The sequence below is a fragment of the Drosophila takahashii genome, chromosome 3L, assembly GCF_030179915.1.
Source record: "Drosophila takahashii strain IR98-3 E-12201 chromosome 3L, DtakHiC1v2, whole genome shotgun sequence".
Classification (NCBI taxonomy): Eukaryota; Metazoa; Arthropoda; class Insecta; order Diptera; family Drosophilidae; genus Drosophila; species Drosophila takahashii.
The window spans coordinates 7,609,285-7,626,825 of NC_091680.1; the positions used below are offsets into that span (position 1 = coordinate 7,609,285).

Genomic DNA, 17,541 nt, shown 5'->3' on the forward strand with positions numbered 1-17,541 from the left:
GCAAAACCCGGGAGCAATCTTTCAGTGGCGATGCACTCACCGCAAAGACTGTCCTAAAAAGTGGGCAAACGCCAACCTCTTGACCCTCAAAATCACACTTAAATCTGTGCCCAAAAAAAAAATTCAAAAATGTTTAAGACAGGAATTTAAAATGTTCATAAATATTAATGGACATAAAAATGCAAACATAAAGATTTTTAATGCCTGGAACCTTAAGTCAATTTTAGTAAATACATATTAAAAAAATTAAAATAAATACTACCTTTAACTTAATAATTTTAACAATAATATAATATAAAACAAGTTCACAATTTTATAATTACTGTACAAAAAAATCCAAAAACATAAATCAAACTTTCAAAAATCATTTTAAATAATTTTTTTGAAATTAAATTTTGTTTGAATATGCTATGCATTTTTTCAGAGTGTTGCCGCAAGTTGGTGCGCTGTTGCAGCCGCCACGCGTGCAATTTGCAGTCGTCGGGGAATTGCAAGCGGCCCCTGAACACAAACACACCGAGTGCTGTGCCGCTCTTCCAGAAAGTGTTAATTAGCAGCGCGCGTGCTAATTACCAATGCCAGTTGTGAGTGCAGCCAATGACAGTAGCAACATCAGGAACAGCAACATGCCGCAGCAGCAGCAACTCCAGTGGCAACAGCAACATCAACTTCGGCAGCAACTTCAGCGGCCATAACAACAATAAGAAATGGCAGGCGGGAAAATGTCAACGTCAGCGGCGCCACAACATGTTTAAAGATGCGTAAGTCGGTCGGGCCATATATCCATTTAATGTGAGATAGTGCGGAATAACGAGTATGCATTAAATATTACAAAATGTTTTTTCTTAAAACTGTATTTTTGTGATAATATTTAAAAAAAAATCATTTTTATCTCTGCATTAACTTTAAAGTAAATACCCTAAATCAATAATGGAAACCTGATATTGTGCACCAAAGTTTATAAACTTATATAAATATACTTACTTATACTTATAAATAAATATAAATGTATACTAAAATTTCTAACATTCTTATTGTGAATGATTTAACTTTTTTTGTGAAATATTCAAAGGATTTGTAAAAAATGGAATGCAAACTTATTTAATCTTATTTTTCTCTAAGCTGTTAAAAAAGGTGGTTTATGTTTTTGTTCAGCTTTATTTCTGAGAAAAAAACTAACAACTACAAATAATCTAATCTTGACTTTAATATAGGGGAGAGTGGGGGAATTTCGTCAGCATTTTTTCAAAGCTATTTTTTGTCCATCTTGAGACACGATATCATATTTCTATTTTTATTGTTGAATGCGGTTAGCACCAAGCTTTAAAATGTGACATTCCCCTATTTTTTTAATTAGCTTGGTGATTTATAAAAAAATAAAATGTAAAACCAATATACTGGGGCAATCTCACCACACAGGGGGGTAAAATCACCACACAACTGGGGAAATTTCGTCACCTGAAAAATGTAGGGAGTTTAACGCCTGAAAATATGCTACACTGATCAAGCGTACCATTTTTGTTGACGTCCTATATTTGTTGCTGCTGCTGGTAGTCTGTTCGTTAGCCAGCTCGTCAAATATAAAAATATGTATTTAAAATAGGTGCGAATTTACCCTTAGCGTAGGGTGGCGAAATTTCCCCAGACCGTACTTTTTTAGAAATAATTATTTTTCTTGCGAAAATAGGCGCGAAGTTAAAAATCACTGACGCAGAAATGCACATTATAGCACTGTGTATTATATAAAAAATCGTGTATCTTATTCCTTTTGAATTGTGGCATACAGAAAAAATTTCGTCGAGAACTAAATGTAGCTTTTGAACTGTTAAGGGGTTATATACCTTTTTTCTTTTCAAAAAAACGAAATTTTTTTTTTGGCTGAATCTTAAAATATATCCCCTAGAGAACATCTTCCCAAATTTTCATACAGATCCGAATAATAGTTCGATAGGAAAACAGCGTTTTGACGCGCTCGACTTCAATAGTTGCAACGTCAACGTAAAACTTTGAATGCGATTATCTCAAAGTCGTGTTTTTCCAAAAGTGCCTTCGCGGTGACCACGATTGCGCAAGAACTATTTGATCGATCTTCTTCAATTTTTTTTTAAATTATTCGTAATGATTGTGCCGAGTTCGTGAACGATTCAGTTTTTATGCGCCAATTTTAATTTCCCAGATCAGAATTTTTTAATAAAATTTTTAGAACTTGAAAAATCAACTTTTTGGAAAAATTGTTACTGTATGCAGAAAAAAGGAAACATTCTTAAAAGTAATCGTTCACGAACTGGAAATAATACTATACTAACTAAAAATTTTTGGTTTTTTGATATCAGTTGACCTGCTGGACTTCCATCGTGGTCACCGCAAGCCGCTATAAAAAAAAAAGGGTTCCGAAAGAATTGCCATAACTTCGTAAATTATTCATATTTTTTCAAGAACAAAGGCTTGTTGTTTCGATAAAAACGTGTACTATCAATAAATAATAACTTCACTGTCATAAAATAATTGCTACACACCAAAAAAAAAATCCAAAGTTCCCTCAATTTTTTCGCTCAAAAAAGGTATATAACCCCTTAAAACACATTTAATATTATAGCTTAAATATCTTGGCCTTCTGTGCAAAACAAATGCATTGGTTGTGTCTGGCCGTCTTGAAGGACTAAAACAAAAAAATTATATATTTTTACGACTTATGGATTCCGAGATATTGCAGGTGACGAAATTGCCCCTGTGACGAAATTCCCCCACTCTCCCCTACTTAATTTGTATATATATATATATATATTTTCTATTAATTTACTAAAATTAATTAATTATTAAATTTAAAAATGTATTTTTTACATCCCATAAGTGTGCTACAAAATCGTAGTTTTACGGACAGAGTTGCCAGATAAGCTTAGTTTGAATTCGAGTTTGGCGCCAGCCGCCAATTCAACTATTTTTATTAGTCGGGCAACACTATCGGAAACCATTACTTTTTACAGCACTAAAAGCTGCACAGCTGACCGGCTCACGTCGATAGGTCGTAACGAACGTATACGTGTTATCGCGTATACGCACAATATCAATGAATATTAAGCATACGAACAGTGGTACAACAAATTGTACCATGGAATTTACCATATCAAAAATATTAATTGCAAAATTAAAATACTAAATTATGTATTTACTCAAAATATTTGACTATATTTTATACACTAAGAAAAAATTTTTAAATATTTTTGAAATAAATCGTATTTTCTGAAATTGGCAAATAATGTAATATTTTAATATTATATAAATTTATATAAATAATATTTGAACCCTTTTATAAAACCATGTTATATCTTACAATGCCGAGCGAAAAACCTTAAAACCTTGAATTAGTTGATAATAACCCAGATATACAACACACCATAAACCCTTATTATTTCTTAACTTAATAGAAAGTAAATACATTTTAAATAAAATAAAAAAAACCTGTAGGAGAAATACCCAATAACACATTGAATAATTACCAAAAATCAGATCGCTTAAGTAAAGTAATCGATGCTTTGTTTTTTGTAATTACGCATTTAACCAGATTTATTTACCAAACGTACACAACAGAAGCACAAACAAGATCGTAAGAGAAAATCACATGAAATGCGGAAAAAGAGAGCGAGTCGGGTGGAAAAAAGAGCGCGGGCGAATAACAAATAAGGTTGATTTGGCAAACACCTCTTTAGTTTGCTGAGAACCTCCATTGAAATCGGTTGTGTGCTGTGCGCCAGTGAAAAATCCCCGAAATAATAATATTATTATCACCTTAAAAGCGGCGGCCTAAACAAAACAAAAATACGGAGCATTGTCAAAAAGAAAAACAACAGAAAAAGAGACAAATGGACAGACAGACTGTCAATTGAAAACAAATAGTACAATGAAGTTTTATTTTTGGATCAGTTGGACTCTCGGCAAGTAAAGGTAAAGCCAAATCGAGTCCAAAATATATTCGTAATCTGCGTAGGCCAAGCGACCTAATTTCGGCGCTAAGTATTTCCCCTGGCTTTATGCCTTTTTTTCTTGTTTTTTCGCTATCTTGTTATTTTGTATTTTTTTTCCTCTTTTTTACTGGCCAATGTGAGCAATTTGTGCTGCAAGTGCGAAAGATGGAATTTCATTCGCTGCTTCCTTTTATGGCAAGAATTGATAAACTGACAAGTCTGAGGGGTCTGCGCATGAGCTTTGGCTTTGTGATATAACGAATATGGCGAATCGGTCAAATGCACTTGCATTTATGCACGTGTCGGCGGATTTTTTCCGCATTTTGCTTTCAAGTTTTTTGCCAAATAATGGAAAAATCTGATTTCCTTTGCGGTCGCCGTTGCGACGCGTCGTTTACCTAACAGCTTTCCATTCTGACGCCCACGGGCAAATTTAATTACTACATATATGTCTGCATTTAGTCGCCCAGACCGACACTTCACTTGCTTGCACTTAAATACAGATGTGGACAGAATATTAATGTTAGGTGCTTTAATTATTTTTTATTAAAAGTGATTATCATCTTGGAAAAGAAATTGATTAACATATAAATTATTGGGCTAGTCACAAAAACCACACCAATTATCAAAAAGAAAAATCAAATAATGCCTTAAATTAAGTATATTTTTTGCAAAAAAAATGAACGGAAATCATAATACACCGTTTTATAAAAATAAAATTTCACAACCCTTGGAAAACGCTGAATCGAAGAAGGGAAAAATCCCTAATTGCCAATTCAGCATTAATATTTTGGCCCAAACTGTGTGCATCGGCTGGCTTTCCATGTGCCTGCCTTCACCTTGTGTGTGGTATCAAAAATGAAGAGTTATCAGGCAATCAGTTTTGGCATATGTTATAACACACTTATCGTGCGAATCGAAGAAAAAACAACGCAGGTAGCGTGTTTGAGCGGTAATCAGAGTGTACTTGGCAACTTGGTTACAACTTCGGGTGGAAACCAGAAAATCTCAGATACGAATCTTATTGGTAGACAAATAAACCAGATGCGAATTGGAACTGCGTCGTTATAATTGTTGTCAAAAAAAGAAATAGATAGATAGGTAAAAAACAGATAAGATAAAAGTGCATCTCAGGGCCAAAGCATGAAATTTATTTACTTGAAGTGAAAATAGAAGATTTTGAATCACTTAAAATTAATTCGTCAGTGATTTATTGAAGTTTTGTTTAAAAGATTCGTATATAAATAGAATTTTCTTAATAAGGCATTTTAATTTACCGAATCTATTTATTTAGTTGGTATTTTAACAGATTTAGCAGATTCGTCATATGCTCAAATAAGATTAGATAAAAGATGCGTTTCCAGGCAGTATTTAAAGGTCTGGCGAGTCGTTATCATATGCAGTTTTCTACCAACCACCGTTTGGTCAAGGTATACAAATGAATGGGAATTTTCAAGGAGTTGTGAAATTAAAATTTAAAAGTAATTATTTAATATTAAACAAGATATAAAAGACAAGTTTTAAGGTTCTTAGTTTTATACTTAAAACATACTTTATACTTATAATAACTAATTTCTTATTTATGTTTTCTTATCTTTCCAGAGATTCAGTGCAGCGCAACTAAACGTTAAAAAAGAAACCCGTTTCTGACCAATTTCACAATAAATTAAAGATATATATTAGCTGTATATATATATTTTTTGGACTTTGATCGAAGTACTCAAGCGACATGGCCAAGTTAATCATACTTTGCTGCTTTTTATGGACTCTCAAATCTTCGGGTGAGTAAATAGTGCCAAAATTAGTTCATTAATGAATCACTGCCATCGGATAATTCAGATGTTTCTGTTTTTCGACTTTTGTTTATTTCGACCCTATTGAGATACTTTCCATTAAGGAAAGCCAGAAGTCGAGAGCCTACGTCACGGCAGCGGCATCATGTGGCTATATATATATCACTCGGATCTCTCTCATGACGTGTCGAAAACTATCTATAGCGTCGATTCTGGCCATATGCCATGCGGATCTCCCCTTCTTCTTCATTCCTTGCATACCGACTTTTTGTTTTGCTTATTTTTTTTTGTGTTTCCCACCCAAAAAACACATGTTGCCGCGCATATTTTGTGGTTTCTGCTTTTGTTCTTTTTTTTTTTTTGTTTTGTTTTCCTTCTGAATCCGAATTCATTGATAATTCAAATGGCCGCGTATCATCTGAGTATTCGGTTGTATTTTTGTTTTTATTTCTTTTTTATTTATTCCGTGTTTTTGGGGCATTTCTCAAAATATTGTTTGTTTTTATTCCATTCGGTTTTGTTTGGCTTTCGCGGGCGTATGTTTTTCTATGAACCGAAATGACCTTGATAGTGGATAGCGAAGGGCATGGGCAAGCTTTTGTTTAAACTATATTACCTGAAGTGCGTCACAAAAAATGTTGTGGGGGAAATCCGAAATAGGAAAGTTTCTGAAGTCGACAAACAAAGATGCTGCTATGAGTCACATACTTTATTTGGGAGATCCTAAATTGGTAATATTTAGGTCATATTTAAAAGAAAGTTTTTAATTCCTAAAACATTTCTTCAACAAACCAATTAATTTTTACAAGTGCACATTGATTAGTATAAACTATATAAATATCAATAATAAAAGTGGACATGGTAAGATTAGTTTTTCGCAAATAGAAATCTGCAAATACGCAGAAATGATAACACTATCGCACACAACACGCGAACATAATTTGAAGTAATGTCGCATTTTTTTTCCACTATTCACTATTGACTTTGTGAATAATACTGTACTGAAAGTACATAGCTCGGGTGCATTTCCCACTTATTCACCCGATATAAAGAATTCCCTCGCTTCGCAACTCACTATAGATATGCGAGGGGGGAAACATGTGTTAATCTATTGAAACCTAATGAACTTAACCTTGAGTCTGGAGTGGAGTCTTGATTTCTTTATAGAAAGCCCAGGAGTGGCAACGCACACTTTTATTTGGAATTCCATCTTAATCTTCAGCGTTCTTATCAAATTGGTGCGAATGGGTGACAAACGACAGATAGTCTGTTGTAGAGCGTGTTTGTTACGTTTGTATATATAGTTTATAAACACACGGACATATAGAGTCCAGCTGGCATTTGTTGTTGCCGTGTTTGCCCAACGAATTCCATCCAGATGAATACGATAAGTGAACTTAGAACAGCCAGAACAAAGGCATATTGCCACTAGGTTTTAGCCGTTTTCCACGGGCCGATAAAGAAAAATAACTCTCTTACGCTGGCCAGCCCTAGAAATAATTTATTTTCCATTACCTGATGACATTGTAATTCGCTTTTCGTGCCAGGAATTTCCCTTGAAAGTGTGAGTGCACTTTGGAGAAAGTCATAAAGGAAAATGATAAGATAGATATCTTTATGTAAAAATAAGGGAACCCCGAAAATTTAAATACGAAATATGTCTTTAAAATATCCTTGAAATTTGTAATAATTTAATTTTTACTTCAGCAGATTTTTTAGTAAAATGGATGTAATTGATAAAAGAATGTTTTGTTTTTCTGTAAATTTAATTCTGAAAAAATTGTATTGATAAAACCATAAGTTCTTGGGAAAAGGTTATTAAAAGTTTTGATTGTTTGATAAATTTGGTTTTATTTCTTTGGAAAAATTTCTTCTAAGTGCATTTTCTTTCCGACTAACCTCTCAGAAATGTGTTTGCTGACTAACCCACTAAGTGAGCTATTTAGAGCCATATTCCCCCCAAAAACCAGTTACTAGGGGTGGCTAGAATATTTTGGCCTAGAATTCTCCGTCTTTGCTGGTTTGGGTTATGTCACCATTCCAGACTTTTGTTGTGGCAAATGCAAATGCGAATGGTTATGGAAATGGAAGTGGAAATGGCTGGCCGGAAACACTTTCCTTTTTATTTTATGGCTGGCCTTGACAGAGGTTTTCCTTCTGCCTAAGTCAATATACATTTGGCTAGAGTTTCTTTGCCATGGCAAAAATATTGATGACGAATTCAGACGTCAATAAATGATAAATAGACTTTGCTCACTTGACTTTTCACGGTGCGAGAAGGAATTTATCAGGGGCAATTCTCGAAAGAAATAAAGAGGAATGCGAAAAAGATTCTGCGACCATGACATTGCAGACTGTTCGAGTGAAAGGCGTGTGTTTTAGTTTTTTTTGTTTTTTTTTTGGGGCCTCTTGATAAACGCTGTTCTATTTATGCTCTGCTAAATATCTTTTGTGGGCAAACTCACGTCATTTCTTAATTTGATTGGCCGGCACTCGAAAAGGGGCCTGAGCTTTCTTAATCTATTATTTTTCTGCACTCGCATTATCAACAAATTAGTCTGTTTATAATATATAAACGAGTTCGTGTTCAGACTGTAAGATACTGTTTAATCCTTTGTCATATTTATGGAAAAAAAACAAATTTAAGGAAATTCTCAAGAAATTTTTTAAATATTATTCCTTCTATTTAAATAAATTTGATATTTGTTTACTCCAAATACTAATTACTACTACTTAAAACAAATGTATACAACTAGAAGCCAGATTATAATAATTATACTTGATTAACGACATTCAGTTTGAAAACCAGTTCACCCATTAATTAATTTTGTTCGCTTAATCGGATTTCTGCTATAACCCAAAACTTTTAAATTATGGTTGTGGCCAATCGGTATTTATATTTAATTAACAATGAAGTGCAGACATCCGCTAATCCCCTACTAAAACTTATTTATTTATTTTAATCTGATTTCTCATAAATTATGGATAGTGCTTTTGTATTTATGTTTAATTAACAGTGAGGTGCAGAAATCAGTCAACCAGTTTGATGCCAAATTCCTCAGCCATGAATCATGAAAAGTGGAGCAAAACTAAATTTGAAAGTCATGGCAGTGAAATTTTTTGTTTCGGGGTTCAATGATAAAAATAGATATTCATAAGAAATCCACCAGGCATTTCCACCTTAAACCGAATGCTCCAGATAGGCGTCTAATCTGAATGTGTGTCGGGTTATAAATCCCATGCCAAAGCTATTAGTCACTGGCCGTCGACTTAGTCATGGAAACGCATAAATGTATTGAAGTATTTGCCCCTGGTTTATGTACTTTTTTTCTTCTTTCTGCTGTATTTTATTAAAATATTTCTCTTCACGATCGTCTCATCACCTCGGCATCCACACTGGCCCTGATCAGGGTAATATTCCTGCTCAGCTGAAAGACCAATTTCGTGTTGAACTTCATGTCCGGCATGTAGGCCGGAAAGTGATCCGGATTGAGGGCGAATCGCGTGGACGTATAGTTGACATTCTGCGGATAAAGATAGCAGAACCTGTTGAGCGAATGAAAATGATATGGGGGCATTTCGATTTGGGTTTCATTCAAACTTTCGTTCCGTTGAAACGGTTCTGCTTTTTTCGGCTAATGCGCAATTGATGTGTTTATTCGTATTCATGCTTATTTATTTCATTTGTTTATTTTCCGTTTTTTAATGATAGCGGTGTATTTTTGAACAATCGTATAGATAGCTATGTTTATTTGCGAGAACATTTGACTAATTTGTTGCTCTATTTACGCTCAGCTCGTAAAGATAAAGATTACGGGAAATTTTCATAAGATTTTGACTTTGAGTAGGTCAGAAATTATTTTATGTTTAATCAGGTGTTTGCGTTTTGGGTTCGAAATCTATTTTCTGTTGTTATAAAATGGAAATAAAATTCCCAATACGCCATAAAAGATTAATAAAGAATATTGGAGATATGTATTATAATTATTCTTAAAAGGCGGGGCTTTTTAAATTCTTATGAATCTAACAATATAATAAAATAGAAGGTGAGGTCTATATAAGACCCAAAATATGTACCTCATTTAATTTTTCCCCACAAAGTAAATATCATTCACAAATGTTTGAAAATTATTGCATATAATAACCTTTACTTGCGGTTTATCTTGAAGCCCTAAAAGGTTAAATTCAATACTAGGCTCTGCGGTAAACGTATTTTTTAATAGGGTAAAAAAAAACGGGTTTTTGCTAAATCAAAATAAAAATCATGCGCAAAAATGGTTTGAAATGCATCGCCAAAAAATCGTTTGCTTTGTAAACTATCATTAATTTGCATTTTGCAATAGAACGTGATTTGATTTGCCAATATTTATGGGCTTTGCGAAATAACTTACCGCCAGCAGGGGACAGGCATCTGGATAGTTTCCCGATTGCAGTAGCTTCTTGAGCACCGCATTCAAAATGCGATTCTTGCTGCGAAAACTGATCAGGTGACAGCCGTCCACTCGAATTTTAAGGAGCTGCTGAAGAAAGCGATCCCTTCGATTGGCGATCTGTCCCGCACTCAGTTCCACCCACATTTTGGGGACAGGTCGTCGCAGCAGGAGCAAGGTGTTTAGGAAATTTCCCTGCTTCTTGGGCATCTCCACAATGTCGCACTTAAAGACCTCCGCCGTCGTGGGATCATTGACCGAACAGTTGATGTCCCGCCAACGTATCTCGAAATCGCGCTACAAGTGGGTGAGCCCATTAAATAAATGCGCATCATATGCTGAATTTATAAACCTATGGTCTTAGTCACGATGGCTACTTTTGGCGAGGGAAAACAGAAAAACTGCATCTCATTTTCCTTTGTTGAATAATTTTTGATTTTAAGTGGATCGGTTCTTTGAATTTTGTATTTCTAAGAAATGGTCTTTAGTTGGGTATATAAATTTTAAAAAGCTATTAAATGTTATTTTCGTCGTTTAAAATACATTTAAAGCTCCTATTTAAATGTTTAATTATATTTTAACATATTTTATTAAAATTTTTTGTGTTGTTTGGAGGTAAAATTCTTTTTAAATCACATCTGCTACGTACGGTTGCCAACGATGGCTGCCATAGAACGGGCAATGCCAGGCAGCATAATAATAATCCCAGCAGAAAGGCGTCAGTCATCGTACTAACGAAAATGACCATTGAAAGTCAACACATTGCGGCCCCAGTGCAGTAATTATTAAAAAATAATTATTATTATTTTGTATACAAAACATATAAATTGAATATCGTCGCACATCTGTTTGCCTGCTCTCGTTTCGCCTATTTCCCCTTTCTTTTTTTTATTTTTTGGTTGGCAAGGGGATCGGAAATGAGGGGTGGTTGTCATTAATCAGACATTTTACGCTGTGCCGTATAATTTAATTGTAATTGTGCAATTTGTAGAATATAATGCGAAATAATCACCGGGGGACATCCCTCCCCCCATCAAAATTCATGGCAGGTCCACATTTTTGTTTTCATTTTTGCATATGAAATAATTTATCAAGTCGTGTCGCGGTTATATTGCCTTGTTTGTTTAGCTTGATATCGAAATGCGAATTTGATTATTTAGGAAAATTTATAGAATTGCTAATAATAATTTTCGGCATTGCGCTAATTTTGATTCAATAAAAAAATGGCTTGTTTATTTTGAATAATTTTTGTTTATATTGCAATTGATTTTCTATTTATTTTGAGTTGGCCTAAGTGCTCATAAATTGGTTTTGTATAATATTTATATTATTTGCGTATTTTAATAGAATTCAGATTTCCCTTGCTTTAAATAAATATTTATGTTTATTTTTCTAATCACACGTTTGTAATTTAAATTTAGCCCTAACGTTCGAAACTAACTTATTAATAACCCATAAGTTATCTAAAGTTGCGACACGCATTAGTTAATTTTCTGTTCCATTTGGCGCGCTTACCTTTCCCATATGGCTGACTTCGGTTTGCACTTATTATTAATGATGTGCGGTTGAATATATTTGCCCATATATATTTGTGTGGTAGCCCCCACTGCTATAATTGATCTATAATTAAGATAAGGTTTAATACTCCTGTCGCCGCTGGCTTAAACGGGGCCAAAAAGTAAAAAATAGAAAGCGTCGAGCGTACGAAAAATGCTTAGTTTACGCAATTCTAACGAATTAGTTGGCCACTTTATAAACTTTGGGGGGTTGCGGTTACTCAGAGTTACGCAGAGGGTATATAAAAATATCAAAAGGTGGAAATATTAGCAGAAGGCGAAAAGGAAGGAACGTTAATGTGAACCGTGAAGTGAACTTAACTGAACAATCGTACAACTCTCTTAATTGGTAGCTATGCGGAAAGCAACCAAATCTGGAGTGACGAACGATTATTTGCTCTACATGCTGGCGATTAAATTAAATCGCATAAATTACGCTTACTTAGGACGTGTGAGAGACGTTGGCAAAAAAGATTGATTGCTTTTTTGTTCTGTTAGAATGAAATAAATTCACGAAAAATATAGTACTGATTACCGCAGGTCTGATGTCACATTTTTTCGGCCCGCTATACATGGATTATATTGCCGTTTAATTCGGGTGTGATTAAATCACATCTGTCATAGTTTATTTTAATTTTGAAAGCTTTTGTTTACGATCACAATACTCAATGGGATCGCTCAAAATACAGTTCGGCTAATAAAATAATTAACGCGTATAAGCTGAATTTAAATGGGATTTTTTATTTAATTAATCATTCACGGTTGGGTGATTTTAAATATGATAGGCATATTTTCGGTTATGAATTAAATTTGATTGAGTGAGGCTTCTTCTTTTAAATATTCAACTTATGTTTTGAATAAATTAAAATAAAAAAACAGTTTAAAAAATTTAACATTTCTTTTCAATATGATTAAAAACTTAAAAAATATTTTAAAAATTTTATTAGTGCGTTGGCTAGAAAATGTTTAATATTTTTAATAAACAAGGAAAGCTTACCTTTTGATTTTCCATTTATCCTAAATGAAATCACCACTTTCACGTGACTCATTCCGAGTTCATCACTGTGATTCATGGCTAGTAAATCACAGTTTAACGAATTGCTGTCTTCCTGGTTTTCGGGTTACTAAAGTCACCGTTTTATGACTGCCATAATGACCAAAAGCTCGCTTAAAATGTCATAAAATGTACGAATATATGATAATTCCCGACAGAAAATTAGATTCGCCATCAGCAAATTATCAAAGAGACACTTTTTCAATGTTCACGGTGATTGACGTGAATGGGTAAAATAGAAAAAGCGTCAAAATGGTTAAAAATAAATAGTTTCTCGTTTCTCTTTCAACTTGAAGCGAACTTGAACGGTCTCTAATTACTCCATCAACTATTCGGTTGGTCTTTGTCGCCTGTAACGGCTAACACATCTTGAGGCCCCGAAAACGACGAACTTTTAGATAGTAGTTAAAAGTAAACGTCGACCTCCTCCCCTTGATTTTTTTTTTTTAGTTTTTAGTATTTTCTCGTGTAATGTTTGTTTTGTTTGCTTTAAGTAACTTTGCATGTCAACAGCAAGCGTGTCAGGAAAAACAAAAACAACAAGAAGAAAAATTTGAAACAAAAATAAGCGACTGCTAATTGTAGTGGAATTTATTTCGCCGTATCTGTATCTGGTTTTTGTGAGCTGCTGCTCCTCAGCTTTTCTGCTCCTCGCTGCCTGAATTGCATTTTTGCATGCCGGCCTTCGGCTGTAGATCAATCAAAAAGAAATATGGATCGCCTCGTTCGCAGCTTCAAAGTATCCGTATCTCCACATCTCTGTGTATCTCGGTGTATCTCAGTATCTGTGGCCAGACCGGTGACGTAAGTGGCCAGTAGCACTTCTGCTACTTCTGCTGGTGCTCCCCTATACAATCATCATCATAATCGCGATCGCGACCATAATGATCATCGTCGTCGCCAGAGATCTCCGCTAATGAGCCCCGACCCATTTATAAGGCGGATATGTGCTTAGGTAATTTGCATCGAATTATTGTAACCTTTGGAACCTGGAAACCTTCTCCAACGCCCCACCGCAACGTCTCATGTCGCTTTTTTGTATTCCCGTTTTCTTTTATTTTTTGCTGACCCAAAGGCGATAAAAAAAATTACCACTATCCATTCGGGTCAATAAACCCGCAGTGCAAAGCAACAGAAAAATGTATTAAATAAATGAATACCCAGAGTGAATACCTTGCACATGGGCAACTTATTGTCTAGCTCAGCAATTTAATAAATATTTATTTGGAAAAACAGTTTTCACCAGAAACTAGATTCAGAATGAATTGTTTTTTTGTTGAACGTTGAACCAGGAAAATCTAAGAAATTGTTTTTATGGTTTATCGAGAAATTTTCAGAAATATTAAAGCAGTTTATAGCATCACATCGAAAAATTGTCATGTCCGTCGACATTTCAGGTCGCTTATAAATAAAAGACAAGCAAACAAGTTGGAATTTCAAGGTATTCCAAAAATTTCTATTGATCCCAACACGCACTGTTCCCTGACATTTTCAGCGCCCTTCTATGCGCTTCTCAATCAAACGAGTACGGTCACGCACACATAACTACACACACATGAATAATTGCCCCGTCTGCTTGCTGTCATATAGATCGCTACGACCTGATAGCCAAAGAATAAAGCCACAACAACGAAAGCAACAACTTATATCTATTTTAAATTACGTTCAATTAAATGCGCTTCACCTACAAAGTCTGCGACAGTGACGTCAATATCGAAAATAATTGATAACCTTCGATCACGATCGGGAAGAGTTTGTAACCAGCTTTGATGCGACGCATTTTTGTAACAAAACTTTACCACACCAAATTAATAATACCCGCAATTGGGGCAATATTGATTCAATGAAACGATCGATATCGATCCATATCGATCCAATAACGGAGGGCTTCAAAACTTTTTCTTTCGCTTTTGTTTGTCAGTGCACTTGTATATCTTTTTCGGTCTTCGCATTGCTATTGTACTTTGCCATTCCCATTTTTATCGCTCTGGCGCCTTCTTCCCCCTTTTATACATAATTCAATGATAAAATGTCAAAAATCAATAACAATAAATAAATGATAAACGAGAGTGTCACTCCCGTACTTTGTATTCCACCAAAAATAAATATCATTCCGTTTGTTTTGATTGGGTTTCTGCTTTCTTGAAGAAATTTCCTAAGTGTGTGCCTAATCAAATTGCCATTTTTATAAATTTACCTCTAGATTTATTGAATAATTCATGGCTACATGGTTAGCGGGGTGGAATGTGATTTTCAAGATCGATCGATATGTTAATATTGAACTTGAAGGGCATTCAAATCAGGTCGGAATTTTTTCGGGTATCGAATATCTGTTCTCGGCAGAACATTGTTGCTTTTGATAGTGATTAATCATTAATCAGATTTTTTAATGTTAATATAGAGCCTGTGTTTATCAGAACAGGTTAAGGCCTTAAATTTTACAAAATTCATAAATTCGTATTAAAGTGTATCTAATTTTAATTTTATTCAAATTAAAAGAAACAAATTTAACAAAAATTTCTAATATATTTCTTTTTTATTCCAGCTCTGCCAATTTTGGAGCCAGATAGCCTGGATGTGATGTGTCCGCCATGTCCGACTGACTTGCCTGTTTGCAGCAATATTCTCGTCGAGGTGGCCAGGAAAACTGGGTTTCCCGACTGCGGATGTCCTCGCTACGAATGCCACGATAAGGAGCCCGTGTGCGAGAGTTCCATGAGGTTCTATAGGAACAAGTGCACTGTTTGCGATCCCTGCGAACCGCTGGCAGTTCGATGCAAGGAAAACTGTTCAGTGGAAGAGGAAACACCCAATTGTTTAACCGATAACAATGAATACAAGGAAATTGGTGCAGTATGGAGTGAAGATAATGGTTGCACAACCGCCACTTGCCTGGGAGGATATGTCTCCCGTACATCAGTTCAATGCAACCACATATATCCGTGCAATAAGCCCATTCGGATCGAGGGGCAATGCTGTCCAGTTTGCCCGGAAGAAGTCGATGAGAGTGGTTCCTATTATGAGCCTTTCGATGGCACAACCATGGGTCCCGAAATTATTGAAGGTGAAGATAGCGCAGAGGAGATTACTATTAAGTATATCAACTCCACATCTGAAATTCCGGCTGTAACCGAATCTTCCACCAGTTCATCGGTTAATAGCTCCAACATGCCAACTGAAAGTTCTGCTCTCGTTACGGATTCAACCAATAACCCTACTACATCATCTGAAATCTACACACCCACTCCGATTACAAGTGAATCTACCAGTGCGGCTGATACAACTACAGATTCCAGTTCTGAATCGGTGGGATATATTGCCACTTCCGAATCGCCGGATCTCAGGAACGTCGTCACAGAAGAAGAGGCAACTTCTAGTTCTGATATTCCAATAGAGACTACCATAAACCCAACCACTTCCGATAATCTGGAAACTTCTACGGGTGCAAGCACAACGATTGAAGCTTCCACAGATAATGATACTATAAAAACTGAAAAAACCACGGAAGAAAAATATGATATATCCTCAGAAAGCGTCAAAATAAATTCGTTTATGACCGATGATCCCTTCACCGATCAGCAGGATCCTGTGGTCCCAGAATCCACCAGTCAAGTTAAGGATTTCAACGATACGAATGTCCTTCATTATGCCGATGTGCCGCAGGAGCAAATCAAAAATGGTCTCACCTGGGGTTATATAACCGCTTTCATAAGTGGACTGGTGGTTTTCGTAGTGTTCGTTGCGATCGTAACTATCTTTATGTATAGGAGATATTTCGAGATAAAAAAATATCATGCGATCTCCACAGCTGCAGTATCTCAACAGCCCCGTGAGACTGTTGCACTTTAGGATCCGAAAGTTCGAAAGTGAAATGATAATGATACAAGGGAAAACGAAGCATAAGTTGTGATTCCTGCACAGAGAAAATCATAATTCCAGGTTGCCATCTCAGTTTATCATTTCATTTAAAAGAAAAATAGTATAAAAAGTATGTATTCTTGACATGCCGCAGATGGAAATGAAAGATATTTTTCTCTGTGTGATTTACATCCTCCCGCAGACTGATTTTTGATCTTGAAAATCTTTCGTCTAGTTTTGATTTGACTAGAGGAAATTATACCAAAATAGTGGAAGAAGTCTGCATGTTAATACTGTTTAGGAAAAGAAACTAACTTCGTCGTCAGTCAAGAGAGCATTTCAAATTGATTTCGCAGAATTTAAGGACAATCCGCAGCCCAGCCGATCGATCAATGGTGACCCTTGCTGGCAAATTAGCGATACTTTATGCATTAGCACACATCTTGATCTTAAGACTATGCTCAAATCAATAAGTAAAGCGATTAAGTTAAGCAGTAAGACAACCTACGTTAATGTGATAGTTTTAAATAGCAAAAGCGAGGAAATCAGTTAAGGCATACTGAAGTAATTGTAATTGGAAAGTATTAGTTTGATTGAAAATTATAATTACCGTACAACCAGAATTGTAGCATTAAAGTGATTATATATCAAACGCTCCGCGCACTCATTCAATACTAAATTATTATACGTACATATACCTAGTTAGTTACCCCAAAACGCATCGACTACATTCATTCCTTTATAACCATTTATTATTACATTTAAGACATAAAAATCATGAAAAAATAAAGAAAAAGAAACCAAAGCTAAACGAAAACAGAAATGTGATTGTAATTACTGGGCAACTGGGGATTTGTGGGAATAAAATTTATTTCCATTTTAGGAAGA

The 17,541-nt window shown here is 35.1% G+C and overlaps 2 protein-coding genes across 5 annotated transcripts; one reads left to right on the forward strand and one right to left on the reverse strand.

The window, feature by feature from the left end:
- Positions 1 to 450: 450 nt before the first annotated feature.
- LOC108057424 (uncharacterized) lies at positions 451 to 13,308 on the reverse strand. 4 transcript variants are annotated; one of them, XM_070214708.1, is made up of 4 exons: positions 13,116 to 13,308; positions 12,739 to 12,908; positions 10,147 to 10,482; positions 8,582 to 9,279 (listed from the first exon to the last, which is right to left on the reverse strand). In XM_070214708.1, exons 2-4 carry the CDS (start codon positions 12,751 to 12,753, stop codon positions 9,121 to 9,123), a joined length of 510 nt encoding a protein of 169 aa, XP_070070809.1. In that variant the 5' UTR covers positions 12,754 to 12,908; positions 13,116 to 13,308; the 3' UTR covers positions 8,582 to 9,120. The 4 variants fall into 4 exon arrangements, 3 of the variants coding, with proteins under 3 accessions (XP_016997169.2, XP_070070809.1, XP_070070808.1); XM_017141680.3 differs by lacking the exons at positions 12,739 to 12,908; positions 13,116 to 13,308 and adding an exon at positions 10,835 to 10,912 and having other exon boundaries at positions 8,581 to 9,279; XM_070214707.1 differs by having other exon boundaries at positions 12,739 to 13,307.
- On the forward strand, positions 3,722 to 17,471 carry Rcd2 (Reduction in Cnn dots 2). Its single transcript, XM_017141677.3, has 3 exons — positions 3,722 to 3,942; positions 5,565 to 5,743; positions 15,341 to 17,471. The coding sequence occupies exons 2-3, from the start codon at positions 5,692 to 5,694 to the stop codon at positions 16,642 to 16,644; spliced, it is 1,356 nt and encodes a 451-aa protein (XP_016997166.2). The 5' UTR covers positions 3,722 to 3,942; positions 5,565 to 5,691; the 3' UTR covers positions 16,645 to 17,471.
- The last annotated feature ends 70 nt before the right edge of the window (positions 17,472 to 17,541 follow it).

Excerpts from the sequence above, each read along its gene's own strand:
- Rcd2 (XM_017141677.3), top strand. The coding sequence starts at position 5,692 with ATGGCCAAGTTAATCATACTTTGCTGCTTTTTATGGACTCTCAAATCT. Across the intron at positions 5,744-15,340 it reads ATGGACTCTCAAATCTTCGG|CTCTGCCAATTTTGGAGCCA; the intron begins GTGAGTAAATAG and ends TTTTTATTCCAG.
- LOC108057424 (XM_017141680.3), bottom strand. The coding sequence starts at position 10,912 with ATGACTGACGCCTTTCTGCTGGGATTATTATTATGCTGCCTGGCATTG. Across the intron at positions 10,483-10,834 it reads GGCAGCCATCGTTGGCAACC|CGCGATTTCGAGATACGTTG; the intron begins GTACGTAGCAGA and ends ACCCACTTGTAG. Across the intron at positions 9,280-10,146 it reads ATGCCTGTCCCCTGCTGGCG|AATGTCAACTATACGTCCAC; the intron begins GTAAGTTATTTC and ends CTTTATCCGCAG.